The 20,748-nt window shown below is 38.1% G+C and overlaps 1 protein-coding gene across 1 annotated transcript in view; it reads right to left on the reverse strand.

The window, feature by feature from the left end:
• Positions 1–20,203, reverse strand: part of rxfp1 (relaxin family peptide receptor 1) — a gene marked incomplete at both ends in the record, with an annotated part of 140,224 nt that extends 120,021 nt beyond the window's left edge. Inside the window, 2 exons of the mRNA XM_079250307.1 lie at positions 4,520–4,657; positions 20,161–20,203. Of these exons, the coding sequence (XP_079106433.1) occupies positions 4,520–4,657; positions 20,161–20,203 (181 nt within the window). The remainder of the gene's footprint in view (positions 1–4,519; positions 4,658–20,160) is intronic.
• Positions 20,204–20,748: the final 545 nt, after the last annotated feature.

Below are 20,748 nucleotides of genomic sequence, written 5' to 3' on the forward strand. Positions count from 1 at the left end.
CACTTATATAAATACTTTATATATAATAGGACAAAACCAATACCTCCTCTGTAAATCTTCCCTTCTCCACTGTCTGGAATTTTACATTAAAATTGATGAAAGTCGCAGCTTTTTCCACTTCTCTGCGGGGCAGCATCAGTGCAGCTTAGTGTGCCAAAGGACTGCTGACTTCCAGGCTGTTATGTCCAATTCTAGAATCAAATAAAAATCTGATAAAATATCAGTTGAGCATTACTGATACACAGCATGCCGTAGTTACAGATTTGGTTTCAGTTGTTGGAAAAAATCTTTTTGGGTGGATTTGATGAATGAAGAACTGCTGCTGGCTGTGTTGCTCCCTGGTCAGCATCTAGTCAGGCTGCTATTTGAGAATCATGCCTGGCAAGTGCAGACCAACACACAGACATGGGAGCGGAACACCAAGCGCTGAAGCAGATTAATAGTATCCAGTCTCATCGTGCCCTCAAATGCATAGAACATCTCAGTGAATCCCGCTGTCATTATCAGTAAGGAGAACAGTAAGGAGAACAAGACCTTCTAAAGTAAAGAGAAAGTGCATGCATGCATGTAGCAATATTCAATTTTCTAAGAAAAATAGTAAAAAAAAAAAAGAAAAAAAAAGGCACCTAGTGCAACAAAGGAAATAGCAAATGATTGAGAAGTTTAATGCTGTATGAGTCTACAGTGTGCAAATCTTATGTCTGCGAGGGCATGTTGCTGAATAAAAAGCTTTAAAATGACTTCAATGCATCAGTGCTAAATAAACACGAAACATCAGACAATCTCTCTTCCTGTAAGATGACTAGATGAAGTGCTGGTGTACAGACAGAGGTCCGGAAGGAAAAAAGCTATTTATTTTAATCTGACAGCTAGTTTATAGCCTGTCATGATTGATGAATGTCTTCTGAAGATAAATTGAGGAAATCCATCCTGCATAAGCCTGTTTTTACAAACACAAGCATGTGAAGACCATCAAATACTGAAAGGATATATGACTTGATGTCACATTTTACATCGAGTTACAGTATATAATGTCATCTTGTTAACAATAGCTTTCTTACATTGGTGCAATATAGATTTTAGTCATGTAGGCAGTCACAGCATAGTGTGAAGTTACATTAATAGAAATTTAACATGATTGAGATTATTAATTAAAAAGTACAAAAAATTCCTGTAAAAAAGTTGAGTTACTTATAGAAGCCATAATGTCCCAAAGGCACACTGACACCCTTATACATAGACAGCACCCAGCTCTGAGCCTTCGCCTATGAGTCAGGTCAGGATGGGGCCAGCACTGAGCTTTGCAGCCACAAGGCGTTTGAACTCTGTCGGGCTCTGAAGTCCACCACAGGGGACAAATTAGCAAATGAAAAGGAAAAAAACAGCGTTCATTTTTAACAACATTAGTGATTACATACCAAACATTAACACCTGGCTCTCAATATTTCAAGCACTCATTACAGGGATTTATCACATTAATAAACGAACCATCACTGTGTTGGGACCACACACAGAAGGAATATATATATATATTTGAAATATTTCTAAGTTCTAAAATTTCTAAGCAGCATCAACACTTATTGAGCTGAAATTGAATTTTAGATTTTAGTTTTTTCCATCCTACTAATAACAGTTAAGATTTACTGTGTCAAAGTTTAGGCCAGTCATCAGTGATTCCTGGCAACAAAAGTGAGTACAACTTTTTATTTCTAAGATTCAGATCTTTCACAATACTCCAGTAATTTGTGATGAGAAATTTATCATTAAATTCTGAGTAGAAATGTTCATATTGTTCAGAGACAAAGCTGCTCTTTGCCTGAATGGTTGTGATTGTCCACAAATACTTTCATCATGAACTTTGCAGGGTTTGAACTGAGGCTGATTTTCATTGATCACCGTAATTGTAACTCCAAAAGATCTTTTAAGTGTCACACTATCCGTGGGGTCATTTTCAGAAGCCAGCTACAGCAGCTCTTCTGTACCTCCCTAACTTGAGTTTTCATTGATTTTCAACTGACTGTTGATCTACCTGTTTCTTTTTCCATCACTATGGAGTCTTGCAGATTTTACTGCTTCTAGTCATTTTTCTTGACTGAAAACGTAAATAGCTCTCCATCCTTCACAAAAAATTACAGACAGATTAGATAAGTGAAAACTTAAAACAGAAGATAAGACAACTTAATGGAAAATAAATCACACTTTTAGAGCTTAAAGTTCTCATTTTTTAATTTACTACATTTTCCTAAATCACTGTTCACACAACTCTGGTCCTCAAGAGCTGCAGTCCTGCAAGTGTTGGAAGCTTTCCTGCTGCAACACACTCAGTCATATCAGTAGATAATTAGCAGACTTGTGCAGTTTGATGTCAAGGGCTGTTACCAAATGTCCACACTCCTCCCTAACCCCTCCTTTAACCTATAGGGCTACACTATGTAGCACACTGTATTGTGAACAGATCACGTGCCTCCCGACTGTCACCAGGGTAACCACTACTTGTTGTATCTCACTCTTGTATTTTGTTTTTTCCATATTGCATATTTATTCATATTTATTCAATAAATAAGAATATAAAATGAATATTCTGCAGTTTGTTTTTTTTTTTAATCTGCTTTGACAGTTGTGTCACTTGCACCTCTTTGAGATACTGCCCGCAATGCATTGTGGTCTATTTTGGCCCGTCTAGTGACCAATGATGCTCACCTATTTTCAATATGCATTGTGGGTTTTTGAGTTCACTACTCTGGACAATCAGACACCCCTAGAAATTGGCATGACCTCTATATAGGGCAGTATGTAGGGAACAGGGTGCACATTCGGACACAGCAAAGCTCTGCACAAGTCTGATAATTAAGTCTGCAGTTCTCAAGGACTGGAGTTGGCCACCACTGCAGTAGACCTTTATAAAGTATAATATTATTTTCATCAAGACTGTATTTAGTTTTATTAACACAATGCTGTACAGACTTCTGTACAAAGGTACAAAATGATGCATAATGATCAAAGGTACAAAATGATGCCTAATTTTTGTTTAACTTTTATATATACAGTATATAACAGAACAAACCACTTAGTTTTGAGAAAAAGTTTTGGTTATAAATATGTTTAAATACTTTTAAAATGACAAAAACTTCAAAATGTATCATTTTAACAATACAAAATTCTCCACAGAACCCACTATAAAGGACAGAGGATGTTCAATGAGATGGAGGGTCGTGGCTGTTTGTGGGTCTGTGTTGGCTCTGAGTAGCTGGGCTGTTGAGGTAAGGACAACTTACACTCACACATTTACTTGTTGTTGTTTTCATTGTTGTTCACAGTTCTCACAGTTTTTCATTCTGCAGGTGCTCCTGATGGTTGTCAGCTGTGCTTCCTTAGAGGCCATGAAGTGTTTACTGTTTCTTCACAGGTAGCAGCAGGTTGTTTAGTTTTTCTGTTTGGGATTGATTGCAGAGATATTGTGGTTGCCTTTGACCTTTTCTACCTTTCTCTCTTTTTTTCTCTTTACTTTCAATCTCACTTCTGTGTACATACTCTCTTTTGTTGTTACTCCAGTCTGGCAGCAGTAATGTGTAAATTTAGTAATAAACAGAAAATAAAGTTTGTTTGTTTTTTTTAAATGACTAAATAAAATAATGATGACCAACATTTATAATTTAAGGAGGTCCTCTTATACTCTTGGCAAAGCAAACTTGTTCAGCATGACACTGCAGCCAGACCACCATTCTGCTGTCATGCTGAACAGGTTAGGTTAAAAAAGACAAAACAAACAAACTGAATACCGCGTGGCTTCATTCCTGTGGTTTTTATAACAAAATCAAATAACTTGTTTAACAAAGAGTGCTGAGAATTATTAGTCGAGAAGGGATTAATATCAATATTTAATTAAATGCAGGGATGGAAACACTTTCTTCAGTGTTGTAACATCTGTGTAACCATGGAGATATTTTGGCTCATTGGTGTCAGAAGTGGTGCATGCATGTTTATTCACCCCATTTGCTATGAAATCTCTATAGAAAATCTGCTGCAAATCCAAATTAGATTATATAGGAAGCGGAAGGATTGAAAGTCTGACTTTCAAATCATGTCATCATACACATGCACCTCTTGTGAAAGGCTTCAGAATCACCAACACCACTAATCAGGAAGCACAACCAATAAGCGCCCCAAACAGGCCAGGGATTAAATTCTTTAGAAGTATAAAGTCTGGGTTGGGTTTAAACTTTGGCAAATCCCACAATGAATCATAAAAATCCATTATCGGAAAATTAGGAGAATATGGCACTCAAACAAACCTGCTTAGAGAGGTATATCTACCAAAACTCACAGCCTGGACAAGCAGAGTTAAACAGAGAGGCAACTCAGGGATCTAAGTTAACCCTGAGGAAGCTGGAAACTCCAATACTCGTTTCAGTTCCAGGTTGTAAAGCAACAACACAGGAAAAAAACCAAGGTAAGTGGATACTTCTGCATGAGGCCATTGCTATATACGCTTAATATTATTTCAAGTTGAACAACTCACCACAGTTTTCTTCATCAGCTTGATTTCCACAGTCATCAATACCGTTGCAGTGCAGGAGCTGGGGGAGGCAAACGGTCAAGTTGCCACACGGGAAATATCCGAGGGGGCACGGTGCCTTCTCCTCTGTGGTATTGAGCGCTATAAACAAAGCAGAATATCCAACAATTTAAAAAGTTTCAGGGTTTTTACAGGGTTTCACCACCTTTTTTTTCTTTTGCATGCAGTTCTCGTTGAGCTACTCTGTTAAATTATTCCAAAGTTTCTGTACGGACTTATGGGGTCTGGAGTTTAAACGACGTGGAGAATAAAATATAAACCAAATCCTACAAATTAAAAAATGCCACAGTGAGCTGGCCTCATCATGTGTCTGGTGTAGAATATAGCAGACAGGATTGAATTAAAATAAGAACACAAAATGCATGATTTTGCATATTATCTACAACACAAGAGACTCAAATTTCCTCGCCCTCATCCTTTTGGTTTTCTTGCCTACTGCTTAATAAAACTTGACAGATCACTGAAATTAGGACTGGATCAATGAGTCAAACAAAGGGAACAGTGGAATACTTTTGCAAGAGCAGAGTTGTTAACATTAAAATGCATATCTTAATGTATGACCACGTTCCTATATCTCAAGCCCATTATATAACTGTCACTGGTGCGTGGAGCGAGCAGGACACAAATGCAGGCTGAGACCTAGGATGCAAGCAGATGTAGGAAAGCAAAGGTTTAATTAGGAAAACTAAAGGAACTGCACATTTAGAAGAAGCAATAAGTAATACAGGGTTGAAAAACCAAAAATAATAAGAAACAATAAAGAAAAGTTGGGGAAATGACCACAAGGATCTCTCAATGAACAAATGAAACCAAAGGGGATATTTTCGTTGAGGACAATTAACTAAATGAGAAGCAGGTGTTGCAATCAATGAAGCAAGACCAGGGGTCTCATTTATCAAGCATGTGTATGCACAGGAAGGTCTGCAATGTGTCTGAACATTTACATGCAAAGTACAGGATTTATTAACTTCTTGTGTGAAAAAATGCATAAGCAATGGTAGAACAGAGAAACTGTAATATTTTTTGCAGATGTTACTGTGATCTTAGCATCTGCATTCTTTAATTGGTCAAAATGAATAATTACTCAAAAAGAAACCTTATAGAATAAATAAACAGAAGCTCAAGTAGTTTTCCAAATTTACAAAAGAGACCTGGAACAGTCAGATGGGAACTGATCACCACTGATCTGATTATTAAATAATGTTTCAAACTTTATGTTGATCTGATTGTCAAGATCATTTCTGATCAGATGGTGTTTCCTGGAGGAAACACCAGCTTTGATTTGGGATCTGTTTTACAAAGTTACATTTACCAATATTACAGCGAATATCCAAGTTGTTTGACATTACCTGACCTGACTAGATGTATCTTTTCTCCAAAACGCGTTTATTTCTCTTGAACAATTGAAGAGTATCAAACCAGTGCTGCAATGATGCTGGGAATGTGTGTGTAAACAGTGTCAAAAGGAGTCTCCTGCATCTTTACAAAACATAAAACCAACTGATGTAAACCAAAGAGCTTCAGGAAAAAAGGAGAAAATGAAACAGTCAAATGCTTTCTTCAACAGTTTTCTTCAATAGTTTTTATATTTTGATGTCAGAAAATTTAATAACATTGCTCTTTTAAAGAAAAGTGACAAAGATCTTCCCTTGATCCCAAATAATTTACTGCTCTCATTTCTTTCAGCAGCATTTATTCAGTCTTTATTAGATTAACGTTTTAACATAGTCTAATCATTCAGAGGCCTGTAAAAAGATATTTGTCTTTTGCACTTAAACCTTTGCAAGTGAACTTAAGACATATTTTTTTAAAAACTAAATGTGCAAGAATTTGTACCTTTTTTATGCACAGTTGTTTAATGAGGCCCATGTGTGTAGCAACAGGACGGAACAAAAGACACAGCATACAAGAGAATGGACTGTACAAAATAAAATAGGAAACAAGACAGAGGACTCAAAGACCTAAATCAAACCAAATACTCATAAATCATGACAAAAACGTTTTATATAAGTAATTCCGATTTTTTTATTCAAATAAACTATGTCCATAAACTTATAATTCACATACATAATCTTTTCAGACACTAAAAGATTAATGATTTTTCTCGAGTCATATGGATTTATTCTTAGTATTGCATAAGAGAAATTGCGCCCAGGTTTAGCTGAAAATGCTTTACCCTCGTTAACTTGTGTCCTTGGGCATCACATTATACAAGTTATACACTGTTCATATTGGAAGCATAGCCATCACGAATATGCTTGATATTAAATTTTTGCTTTCTGCAATTTTTCGCTACATTTAGCTTTGTGCACATCCATTAATGTAGAGCTCTCAAAGTCTCACCACAAAACGTCCATCATGTTGAGTTCTGAACTTTGACCGCATCACTCTGACACCTTGAGTCTTGTCATTGCAGCCATTCTGCTCCAAAATATTCAGTGGTTTGCTTAAGTTTGTTTTCCTTCTGGATGACCCAGTTCCAGCCCAGGCTTTGCTAGTCATTTCAAGCAAAAAGAGCCTCTCTTCTGGCAACCTTTCCAAACAAGCTATAGTTATTAGGCTGTCATGAACATTACCATTTAACTTGCTAACTGAGCCCTGTACAGACTGTGACCAAGTTCTTCTATTTTTGTCTCTGAGCATTGCACAAGCTGACCTTGGAATAAACTGGGAAGACTGTTATCTGTCTCGAATTGCTTTTCACTTGTGAATTTGTTTTTTCACTGTGTAGACCAAGTGATTGCAAATGGTTCGGAAATAGCCTTAAAACTCTTCCAGATTGGTGTTAAACTACAATTGCTTATGTAAGATTACAGATGTCACTTATTTAGCTCAACATATATGCTGACGAACAGCAAATGTGATGATGGTCAGTGAGTTGAATATATTTGTTAAGCAGTACCTGGCTGCTTGGTAATGGGTGATGGCTTAAATATTTGGTGAAATCAAATTGTAAAATGAAAAAAAAGTCACTCTACTTGTGTCTTGAAAGCATAATGATTTTGTACATGCACTCCATACAGATAACTCAATGAACTGGGACTAAAGAGCTGTGCAGCCATAATAAAACCACTTATAATAAATTCTGCTTTCAATAAATAAATATAATCAAATAGAATTCAATAAAAACATTTTAAGAAGGCTTCAGAGCCAGTAGCTACTAGTTTAGCCTACTCTTAGTTAAATGTCTGTGTTAAAATCCTTCACTGAAGAGTAAGGATATACCACCCACGGCAAGAGTTATTCGAAACAAAATGCAGCCAGACGGCCTGCTACCTCAAATATTTTGAGGCACAGAAAAACATGATGAATTACTTAACTGCACACTGTAATCACCTCGAGGTATTTTCACCCTACTCCCTGGAAACAGCATCTGAAAATCAAAATGACGCTGAGGTGTTGCATAATTAACACTCAGCACAATCAGCCATGCCTAAACAGATGTAAGTTCTGGCTTTACACCCATACATTAGATTATAGCCATGGCAATACTAAATTTCAGCTGTTGCCACCTGGGGGAGCCGTTTAGACCCGATGTTAACTAGGAGTGGGGAAATAATCAAAGCTGAGGTGAATGAGATGTATATGGATGGAAGAGTGTTCATTCTTTGTGTCATGTCATGGAACTGCAAATGGATGATACCTGATTTTATATGTTCTCGATAATAAAAATGTTACACTGCAGAATAAAATGTTGTAAAAAATGTAATTTCATGAAAAATAAATTACTTATTGATTGTGCATTTCTGCAAGTCCAAGCTTTGCGATGTTTCTCAAATGATAAAAACAGTTTTTTACCAAGAGTCTGGAATGGCTGTCAAGGGACAATGATTGATCAAACCAAACTCCAAGATTTCTTATGCTTGGCTGAACTGATGAAGCAAGAGAACCAAGATGGCCAGCAATTAAAGGAATTTTCTGCTCTGGGGCAATGATTAAAGTTTCAGTCTTTTGAGGATTTAGCTGAAGACAATTTTCCGTCAGCCACATCTTTACACTTGACAGACAATCCATTAACTCTGAAAGTGTATGCAACTCTGATTCCTTGAATGAAAAGTACAATTGGATATCATCAGCATAAAGATGATAGGACACATTTTTAAAAAGGCTGATGATTTTCTTCAGAGGGGTGATGTACAACAGAAACAAAATTGGGCCTAAAACCGACCCCTGAGGAACACCATACAGCAAAGGAGTAGCTTCAGACATAAAGTTATTCAAACACACAGAGAATGTCCTATCAGTCAAATAGGAGGACAACCACTTAAGGACAGTTCCAGAGATGCCAAACTCTTTGTTCAGTCTCTGAAGCAACAAGATGTGATCTACAGTATCGAATGCTGCAGACAAATCTAAAAGAATCAAAATAGAATATTCACCAGAGTCTGCAGCCATTCGGATGTCACTGGACACTTTAAGTAGGGCAGTCTCAGTAGAGTGCATCTTACGAAAGCCAGATTGAAATTTGTCCAACATGTCATTGGTGTATAGAAAAGTGGTCAGCTGCTCAGCCACCACCTTCTCCACAACTTTTGAAAGGAAGGGTAATTTAGATATGGGCCTAAAATTACCAGGCTCTGCAGGGTCCAAGTTGTGCTTTTTTAAAATGGGACTTATCACTGCCTGTTTAAAAAAGTTTGGAACAGACCCAGTGGAAAGTGAAATATTGATCAGTTCAACAACATGTGGGACAATAAGGTCAGTTACCTTATAAAACAAAGATGTTGGAATGACATCAAAAGGACAAGAAGAAGGTTTCATCTTCCCCAGCAATGCCAAAATGTCTACATGTGTCACATTAGAAAACACAGACCAAGAACAGACAGAAGAAGAGACACAAGTAGTGGTGACATCAGGAGGAGTCACATTTGTCCTGATGTCCTCCACTTTCTTGACAAAGTGCCTCAAAAATTTGTTACAATCATCAATACTGTAAACAGGCACTGATGGGGAGGAAGGCGAAACAATTTTATGGATTGTATCAAAGACAACCTTGGGGCTTCTCTTATTTGAATTCACAAGATTAACAAAATAAGTAGATCTCGCCTGTTTTATCATTTCATTAAGGGACACAATCAGCTCTTTTAGGTGCAATCTGTGTACCTCTAATTTTGTGGATTTCCACAGACGTTCCACCTTACGACAAGTTCTCCTAAATAAAGAAATGTCATCATTCAACCATGGCTGAGATGTTTTGAGAGAATTCATTTTGAGCTTTACAGGTGCTACCACATTCAGCACTGTCTCACAGTGGTCACTGAAGGCATTTACAAAAGTGTCTGCATCATTACCAACCCCCTCAAAACAGGGCTGAAATAATTCAGAAAAGTTTGCAACAACAATTTCATTTATAAAGCGCTTTTGATACACCACATTTTGAGTGCAAGTTTCCACTTTTAAAGACAAGTCAAATAGTTCCTTTTGTGTGCCATGAAAAGAGCAACAAATGAGTGGTTATATTGCACAACAGCATTCTGCTAAGCTGATTAATATCATTTTCACAATAGGAAACTGCCATGCTTTTACATGTCAGTAAGCTATAACAAGTTTTCAGATAACACTAATTGTTACTGGTGTCAGGAGGGATGAGAAGGGCAAGTTCAAAGGCATCATCAAGGACTTTGTTGGATAGTGCAATGCAAACCAGTGACGAGATGAATCTTGACATCTGATGATTTTCTTCTTCTCTGCAGCCAGTTCACATTGAAATGGAGGAGGTGGAGGTAGTTGGGTCAGGTAAGTAGCTCAGGTCGAAGCTGGACACACTGACCTGCTCTACAAGAAAGGGCAGAGCAGGATGTACTTCCTAATGAGGCTGTCCACCTTCAATATCTGCAATAAATTTTTTGCAATGCCTCCTCAGTACTTGCCAATGTCCTGTTCTACCCAGTTTTGTGTTGGAGGCGCTGCATCACAAAAGAGGAGAGCAATAATGAAGATGAAAGGATGTCAGGAAATGATGTTCAGTGGTGGGGATGGAATTAGACTGTAGAGGCTGTAGGAGAGAACAGGGCTCAGTCTAAACTACAATACATTCTTGACCACCATACTCATCCTCTACATTGCCAAGATCCACCAAATATACACTTTCATGGTCAAGCCGTTGTCACAGACTTATTCTACACACATATTCATAAACTCATTTGTTCCTGCATGCCATTAGGGCTGGGATAGATTTGCTGTGCATGCAAATGTTCACAGCACCATTCTGTGTTGTCTGTGCATATATTTACTGCAGCATGACAGGTGCACGGTGCAGCCAAAGTACTCAATACTGCAGGCCACCACGGAGGAAGTACACAGCACTTGGAATCGGAAATAGTGAAAATGCCACTCTGCCGGTTTTTGTCACCGTCAAGACCTGTTGCCACTCAGGGGGCCATTTCCATGTGTCCCTGTTGCACAGTGCTTGTCCCCAGGGGAATTTATAAAGATGTCAGTAGTTGCAGACAAATCCGAGAGGTGCTCTTCAATACTATCCGCTATTGTGTTTCTTCGGACTTCATGTTAATGCTTTTGATTGCATTAGTGCCCAGACTTCAGTGTTGATAAAGCAACTTGCACACACTATGCATTAGCTTGTGTCAAAGTGAGCAGTTTATGTGCCAATAGACTATTCAGAAGATGTGACAGCTAATTTCACATGCATGGACCCATAGCTAACAGCTAGCATATCCCAGCAATTCACTGCAAAACACGAGTTTGGGAAAATGGGAGAGGAGGAGCGTTAGAGAGGACTTGACAAACAGCTCCTGATCACATCCAGAATTTCCAAACTATTCCAAACCTATTTTGTATTCAGTAATAACTAAACGATGAAAAATATTTTAATCTCAGCTCCATAATGTAGAAATTTACTCATCTTAATTGCATATTTTAAGATTTTGTAAGACACACTTCCAAAGATTCTACCTTGTTATGGTTTACTTTGGATATCTTCCTAAGAACACTGTTGGTTGATTTGGGCATGTTATGGGTCTTTCTCTTTTTTTACATAGATTGTGTTGCATGTTTCCGAATCAGAATCTGCTACCAGCTGCTAGAGAGAAGTTTAGAGCAGAACAAGGTTGAAGTTTGAAAAACACACTTTTGATTCAAGGAATGGACCAGATCTGGCCAATTGTCTGTGTTCTGAGGACTATGTTTTCCTATTAAAGACTTCAGAAAGAAGCAAGCAAAGCAACTGCATAGGAGGGCATAATGTGGGTGTTTATCATTGTTAGACCATACTGTATAACATGTAAACAGGATTATGAAGGGAATATCCCATATCAACTTGTATAAACGCTACAGTAATGACACACACCAACAGACTGGATTATGAGGTCTAGGAAAATAAATCTGAATGTGTCCCAAGAGCCTTTGCATCTGTTTAGGCTCTTCCTTTATAAATGGATTATCCAAAACACATGTCAGCACAAGGTACAGTATAAACAGCCTCTAAATAAGCTGGTGCACTTTGAAAGTTCATGTTATATTAAAATACTTTGAAGTTTGAAGAAGTGAAAAAGTGCAAGCAGCCGATCTGAGTCATTAATCCACATTTACAAATGTGAATAATCAGTCACCACAGCTTCTGTTAAGGGTGGATTGTTGCATCTTTCAGCTAAAGTGGAACTGATGTAGTCAATTACAGATGACATTCATGTACTAGTTATTATAGCGGAAAAACTTTCTTACATTTAGGATTATGGCAATTCAAAAGCACTACCTGAGATTTTTTTTTTTCAAAGGCAGTGAGCAATTTGACTTTTCAATTTTCATCTTCTGCACTTGCATCTGGAACTAAAAACGAATTAACCTGTGGGTTCACTCTCCTTTAGTTTGCCATTCACTCAAGGTTACTTTGTGTATTTACAGAAAATGAAATCTTAAGTTGTAAAAGATTGCTCCCACACACCTCAAAAGTCCTTTTGGAATATACAAAAAAACCATTACTTGAAGCAAAGTAGAGCTCAGGTAATTGAAACACTTGCCTCAGAGGACAAATACTGTTTTCACTTCTTGAAAACTTTGAATCTTCATATTAGTGACACTCGGGGGAAGCGCCAGAGATTTTCATCCATTACTGGATTTACAATGGTAAGGTAATGCTGAAGTGCCAAGTTGCAAAAGTGAAATTCCCTTTTGAACAAAATAAATAAATTAATCTTACACTGGCAATTTTATCACCGAGTCAGTTGGAAAGATGTTTCAGGATGACTAACCTGAAGTCCAAATCAATCACCTTCCCCTGGAGCACCATCTACCAGGTTGGTCCCTTAAAAATTATTTTAGATGGAGATGGATACATCCAATAATGCCTATCACCAGTCTGAATTAGTTCAATCTAATGATTATATTGCTGCCATCTAGTAATATAAAACCAGTAAGGTAAAAAGTCTGTTCACATATATAAGCAATATGCAATACACACTCAAAAATAGAGGTACCAGCTTGTACCTAAAAAGGTACAAATGCTTGTCACTGGGGGTGTACTCTTTTGAGAAACATTTCTGTACCCTTCAGTTCTGGTCTATTTTTGTACCTTATCAAGTTCAACCTCACCTTATCAAGTTATGTTTTTTATGTTTTCCATAGCATTAGGCCTGGCCCATTCCACTTAGCAATATTATCTTATCTTTAATCTAGAAATAATCTTCAAAAACTCAAAATACTGACCAGACATATACTTAGTTTGCAGCATCTGACCTTCATTGTCTGGTGTAGTAAATGACTGTTAAGTAGTACTACTGTCATCACTCAACTCTGCTCTAGTTTGTAACATTACAGCCATTAACATTACATGTTTCAATGCTGCAGGTACCCTTATGGTCAAAATGGTACAAATTTGTACTTTATGTCACTTTGAACCCTTTTTCATACTCTGAAGGTGTACTTCTGGTCTCTTAAAGACCAGTATTGTACTTTTGAGAGAACATTTATTTAAAATGTACCTATAGGTACAGAAATGTCCTTATCTTGTACCTCTATTTTTGAGAGTGTAGAGAAGTCACAGTATGTGCATAATGAATCCTTTTTATGTTTGTGGAAGATGTCATGAACTCTGGTCTTAATAGGGCATGACAGTCAATGAAGAAACTTGAGCACTTCTTGAAAGTGCCCAAGTTTCTTGAGCAGCAAATAAGAAGTGATGAAAACATTGATTTCATGATGTCCTCTATCTATTCAGCAGAGCACATTTCACCATTCCTGCTGTCCACATGTTTACATTGTTTAGGCAGGTTAGCCTTTGTGAATATCTTATTTTATTTAGAAATGTGAGTAGAGCTAATTCCCTAACTTCCACCCAGATTCAGCAGAAATAGTGAAAGGACACCATTTAGCTGAATACTGGCCAGACTGACAACTGGTCCTTTACCTGTGTAAAGCCTGCCACCCACTTTACGAGAAGCAAGAACTTCTTTCTTGTTCTCAAGAAGAAAACTACAACATTTGAAGCAGTTAGGGCAATTAATTGGATTTTAATCTCAATTACGATCTGGGTTTTCAACGATCATAAAAATAACTTTCCTGCTTTCCTACTTTCTTCAGTTGCTAATTGAGCATCACTGGCATTGCAGTGCTGTGCTGTAAACTCCTCCCACAGCCGCTTTGGTTTTATTTAGCCACTGTTGTCAACTTGGTGACTTTCCAAACCCACTCGGCGACTTTTTTTTTGTTGAAAGTGACTAGCGACAAATCTAGCGACTTTTACTGGACTTTTCTAGTGTTTTGACAACTGACTTGAAGGCACATATTGTTCTGCAGTTACTGTAACGAACGGGCAGCAGGAGCCCCTCCCGTCCTAAAGCACTCCCCGGCGGCCAGTCTCAATCGGCTCCGACTGCAGGTCAATGTAGAATAATTGCAGTAGGTTGTGGAAGTTCACTACAACATAGTTTATACCATGGTCAGTGAGAACTGGCTGCATTATTTTCGTACATACGCACACATAGTTCAGCAAGTTAGATCCCTGTAATACCCCTCTGTTACGGGGCGTTACCATAGCAACGCGTTTATCAGCTGGTTCAAATCAGCTGTCTTTTAACAGGTGAATGAAAGAAACGTGTTGTAGCCTGACAGCGGTTGTTTGGCATAAAACATACATTGAGGCCAACATAAAATAGTTCCTATACTTCAGCATATTTAGCAAGTGTTGTAAAAAAGAAATACAAATTTGTTCTAAAATGTTTACTGTGTGGGACCATGGTATAAGCAGATTAAACAACTCAGAGTTGAGAACACCACGATGCACAGCGTTGTTTAAAAACACTACATAATTGTGTCAAATAATCGAGATCTCAATTTCAGTCAAAATATTCATGATTATATTTCTTTTTGCCATAATTGAGCAGCCCTAGAAGCAGTTCCCGTCACCTCAGGCTAACAAAACTTTTTTTTTTTTCCTGTGGGGCTCTGAAACTATTGTGTAATTGGTTGGACATTTGAGTTGGTCATGGTTAAAACAGAAAAAAAATGCAGCAAACAGTTGGCGCATCCCCATTTTTTGCTGATGCAAGTAAAATGGATTATGATAAAACAGCTAATTGAGGTGCTGAAAAAGTATGAAAACATGTTGCATTAAAACCCACAGACACAGCTGCATACAAAACCCCTCATATTTAAGTTTCTCATTAAATATGAAATAACCGGGTTTAGTGTACATAAGAGCAGACATCGCCACCTGCAGCGATCCCTGCACTGTTTGCAAGCCTTTGCAAGCTTCTTGTGGAATATGAATAAACCTGAAGAAAAATAATCTTTTTCTTATTCTTGCAGCCTCAAGAGCAAGAACAAACTTCTCACTTCTCCTGAAGTATGTAACAAGCTTCAGAATCATGAAAGTTAACCCTGAAGTATCAGGACCTTTGCAGATTTGAGATGCTGATAAATCAATGGGGCTTCTGGCTGTTGTCAAGCGACAGATTTTATTTGTCTCATTTCAGTTTTTCAGTTGCTTTCATTTATATCCACTGAAATGTAAAGGCCAGTTTTCACCCGGTGCAGTTCCACAATTGGAGCTAATCACGGCCGCTTTAGTTATTGGTTTGACTCCCATTGATGGGTCCCAGAAGTGTCTTGTTGTTGTCTGTTAAGTCTGCTACATAGTCCACACAACCAATGTTTACAGAGAACGGTCCAAAATAGAGAAAAAATTCAGTGAGAAGCTGACGTCAGAAAAGATTCTGCAAACTGGTTGGAGATAATAGATAGGCCACAGTAACTCAAATAAACATGTTACAAGTAAGGTGTCCAGGGGCGTAAATATAACAACAGAGGCCAACTTCAATCTTAAGTCTAAAGTTTTAACTGCCAAACTGTGAGCTGACATAATGACCATCAAACATCTGCAGGGTAGTCGTATACTACCAAATGACAACAGTAAACATGAAATATTCACTAAAACATCATTCCACCATTCCTGTATGGCATTATCTACACATGCTGCCTTTAATAACTTTAATTCCTTTAATTCCTAGCATGAACTAACTAGCAAGGGATGTAACATAGTTAACAACATTGGTGTTCTTGCAAAATTGTCTGCATGCACAAGTATTACTCAACCTGCATTGTTTGGTTTGCTTTAGCTGGCACACACCACTGTTCAGAAGCATGTCTCCCAATGGTGATTAGGGCTGGGCGATATGACCTTTTAGTAATATCCCGATATTTTTATGCCATGTCACGATATACGATATATATCTCGATATTTACCTCAGCATTGACTTAATGCTTTGGTGCATACAATCACATCAGTAAGATGATTTTGTGTCTCTATTAAAACATAATTGTTTATACTGCATTAAGATATGCTTATTTTAAACATTCATACCAAAAGGATGAAATTGTAACAAAGCAAATTGATCAAAACCGTATTTATTGAACAGTTAAAGCAGTGGCACAAACATGTCATTTTAAAACAAAATAAAGTGCCTTTGCATGATGTAATAAATGCAATGTATGAAAATAGGTGCTCTAGGGGGTGACTTTTCAAATGATGAACTATTATAAGGCTTTGCTTTATGGATACGTTTTTGAGTTGTCGTGTATTTTTTTTAATCGCAGAGTTTAGTGTAGAAATCAGTCAGAAATCAGTATAATACAGGCAGAATGTCCTCGTATCATCTCCAATAAACGGCTTCAGCCAGTTTTTAATTCAGGATTTGATTCCCACTGCTTTCTGTACTTTCTAGAGACATGACGAGCTAGATAAATATGCTTGTGTCACACACAGTGGATGAGGTGAAAAACTTTGCAATTTACATCCCGCTCTGTAATCCAGAGCGGGATCAGTGGCGGATTTTGCTGTTCATTGTGACTGTAGGTGGAGTCGTGCAGGTGTCCTCTCTGCTACTCTGACTGGCTGCAGCTGCAGCCAGAGCAGACCGAGTGCTTTAAGACGTGGAGAGACTCTCGTTCGTGACAATAACTTTACAATATGTGCTTTAAAGTCAGTCGCCAAAACACCAGGAAAGTCTCCAATAACTCCAGTAAAAGTTGCTAGATTTGTCGCTAGTCGCTTTTCACAAAAAGTCTCCACATTTAGCGAGAAAGTGGCTACACGCTGCCTCTCATGACGTAGCACGTAGCTCACATTATGTACGTAACTAGGTGCGCTTGCTTTTACTCTCTGTGCAAAGCGGTGCAGAGTCGAGGAGGAGGGATAAAACCCCGCCCACAGCTAAAAACAACTGTGTGACAACAGGATACTCGAATATGACGAATATAGGCATTTTCTATATCGCACAGGGGACTAGCCACAACATATCGAGTATATTCGATATATCGCCCAGCCCTAATGTCTTCCATGAAAGTCTTATGATTGGCCCACATGTAAACTTCACTTTGTCTATGTTCTATATAAGCAGGTCTGTAGGATTTTCCACAATTGGCTTTGGAGTCCTCACAGATTCTGCAGATCTGTTTTTAATTCTTGACTTTTAGTAATAAACTTTTTTTTATCACTTATCGTGCTGGTGTTTGGAGACCTTTGGCAATCCAACCTACTTTCTTCACTTCACCTGTCTCAGAAGCAAACCTCCCCTCAAACTATTTTAAACTGGTTTTTGAACATGATAATGAGTTCACTGAGCTTCAAATGCTTCCACGGTCAACAAATCTCAATCCAATAGAGCACCTGAGACGTGGTGGAATCGGAGATTCTCGTCATAAATGTGCAGCTGATACATTTGCAGCATACATGTCAATATGAACCACAATCTGTACGGAGTGTTTCCAATGTCATTTTGAATCTTTGCAACAAACAATTAAGGCAGTTCTGAAGGCAAAAGAGAGCCCAACACAGTACTAGCGAGGCGTTCCTAATAAAGAGGTTGGTGAGTGTAGATAAATGGTGTAACCCAGAGGTGAAGCAACCTGCACTAACAAAAACATCCTCAGCCAAAAAAGGTTTCAGTAAATCTCTCTTGCAGTTTACCTTCAGAAGTCGAAGGTTATGATGAATAGAGAAGCGGTTTGGTAACTACCACCGCAACCCACGGACCAGACAGCATGAAGGAATAGCATTACATTGCACCTTCAAGCTGTGTTGGACCAAAACTTTTAATTAAATAGACTTTTTGAGATAATTAGACTACTTTATTATTTCTGATTGCAGTGCAGAAGTCAGCCCACACAGCATGACTTGAGACACGAGAATGAGCTGGCAGCTGCATTACAAAGAGATAAAATTGATTAATCTTATCATTTTTTGACCACAGAGTTAATGAAGTGAGTTTCAGAGCCTCTTAGTGGAATGGTTTTGTTGGTAAACATATGACGACAGGGAAAGTTGACCTTTGTCTACTGTTATGAATTCACTGAAAATACCTGTTTTTCTTTTCTTCTATTTTTCAGTCCTAATCATAGTGACTATCAGTAGATGCTCCTGGCAATTATAAGTCAAACTTAAAGTAATGATTAGGAATTCAAGTGAGGTGCCAATTACATTTTCTCAGCGCACTCACAAACCAGAGGTTATCGAGTTTGTGTTTGTGTTTTGTTTTGATTTTGTTTTGGTTTTTTTTAATTTAATGTTGGTACATTTTTTGATAAGCTACAGTAGCACAAAGTTTTTCATGGTGAAAGGAAATTTCTTTTAGCCAGAAATCTCATGAATCTTTTATTCTCTTTTCATTACTACTGTGCAAGCAGGATGGTGCAAAACCTTATCAATAGATTTTGGGGTGAACAAATTTAGTCCTGCTGAGAAAGGGAATGCCAGTCATGTTTCAGTTGACTGATTATCAATACCGTCACACTGTTTATAAATGACAACAAATCCTTCCAAAAGTCTAAAACATCTGCATTCACAACCCACAAAAAAAAAGCAGGCAACCTAAATTCACAGGCTATAAACTGTAAAGATCATTCATAAATATACTTTACTTTACAAATGAACAATGACAACTATTTTATTTAATAAAGATTGCAAATTGAAATACTAGAAACAAACAACAAAAAAATAAATAAATAAACAGTTAAAATGGGTTCAGTTTCCTAGGTTAGGCAGCCTCACGGATAACTCTCTGCCAGTCTGCTTCTGACACTGGTGCAATAAGCTGAAACCTTCCAGAAGCTGATAAGCAATGTGACAGGCACATTGTAAAACACAAGATGACAAACTACTCTTGCTCTGCTGTGGCTTAACTCTGCCCAGTGGGAGAATCTTCACTGTTGCGACAATATGATGAGCACAAAAAGCAGTATGAATGATTTGACAACAGCTCATTTAAAAAAAACAAAACAAAACAAAAGAAACTTTGAGAAAATCAATAAGTATGAATCCACCTGACATGAAGACAAAAACTGACGAAGTCAGCAGGTGTTTGACAACAATACTCAAAATATGTTTTGCAGTGATGCAAGAATTTGTCCCAGTGAAAATCACCAGATATTTTCAATCCCAACAACTGCTCGAATGATTTCAATTTATTGACATATTTTGCTGACGGCTTTCCAAGGAACTTTTACTCCGCAACAGCCTACAAGACGCAACTCAAGCGGCGGACCAGCGATTAAAAGCTAATCTCCAGCGTCACAGATTCACTATGGCATTGCTCGTGCTATGAATCTTTAAATATGCTTTAAATAAGAAAGACATTTCCTTAAACGCATAAGGAGAGATTATATATCACGGAGAAAATTTACAAAACAACTGCCATGAATGGTATGAACGCACAATAAGAAAATGTGCACAGAATGTGCCCAGAACTGAATAGCTGAAGCGTCCTGAAATCACGACAAAACATAGCGCCGTTTGAACCTTTTATTATTATATTGTTGTTGTTGTTGTTGTTGTTGTTGTTGTTACATCCAGATAATTTACCGATCTGATAAGAAGTCATTAAGGTGGTCTGTATGCAAAAGCTGAAATTCCATTTAAAGTGTTACCGAAATTCCTCTCTACATCCATTTGGTACAAATTCCTTTTTTCGCTTTATCCGTTTGTGTAATCGGAACTGAAGGGGAAAGATAAAGGTTTTCAATAACAGTAATCACACTAAGCTCCTCATATTTATAATTATTCTTAACTAGAATTTCATGCTGCCATAAAAGACACACAGGGACTCCACTGTTTGCTAAGTAGTTGCTGAACTTACCAGACACCCCATAAGCGAATATCACGGCCATGTAAACTTGCATGGTGCCACTTGAAGTTCTTGGTGAAAATCGCGCGGGAGGAAGCAGAAGGACAGCAGAGAAATGGTCGCTCGATTTTCCAGATTGGAAAAATCTGTGCGTAAAAATTCTCGCCAAAAGTTTCCTGCCGCTTTGCCGCTGCTTTGCGGTTAACGCCTGGACAGGGAAGATAAAACACGCGTGGAAAGAAGGAAGAGAACCTGGGGACGCTTTGCAACGTCGACCCGGTCTGCAGCAGCCACTTGTGTGCGAGAAAGGTTTAAAGAATCCGTTGCCATATTCTGACGCACGCTGAGTGGGAGCGCAGGTGCAGCGCGCAGACACGCAGTGGCTGGGGAGTGGGTGGGGGGATCTATATATGCAAACCTGATACCAGTCAAACCTGCTCATCAAACGCTCTGCTGCTCTAGTATGTTTGATTCCCCCTATGCAACATCCCGCAGATTCCATAAAAACGCTTTTTCCCATAATCTGAGCTCTAATGGAGTCAGAGGACTCAAGCAAGTTAAATGCTTAGCAAGCACTCTCCTAAATGTCATGGAAGCGTG

The sequence above is a fragment of the Telmatherina bonti genome (genome assembly GCF_933228915.1).
Source record: "Telmatherina bonti genome assembly, chromosome: 12".
NCBI lineage: Eukaryota > Metazoa > Chordata > Actinopteri > Atheriniformes > Telmatherinidae > Telmatherina > Telmatherina bonti.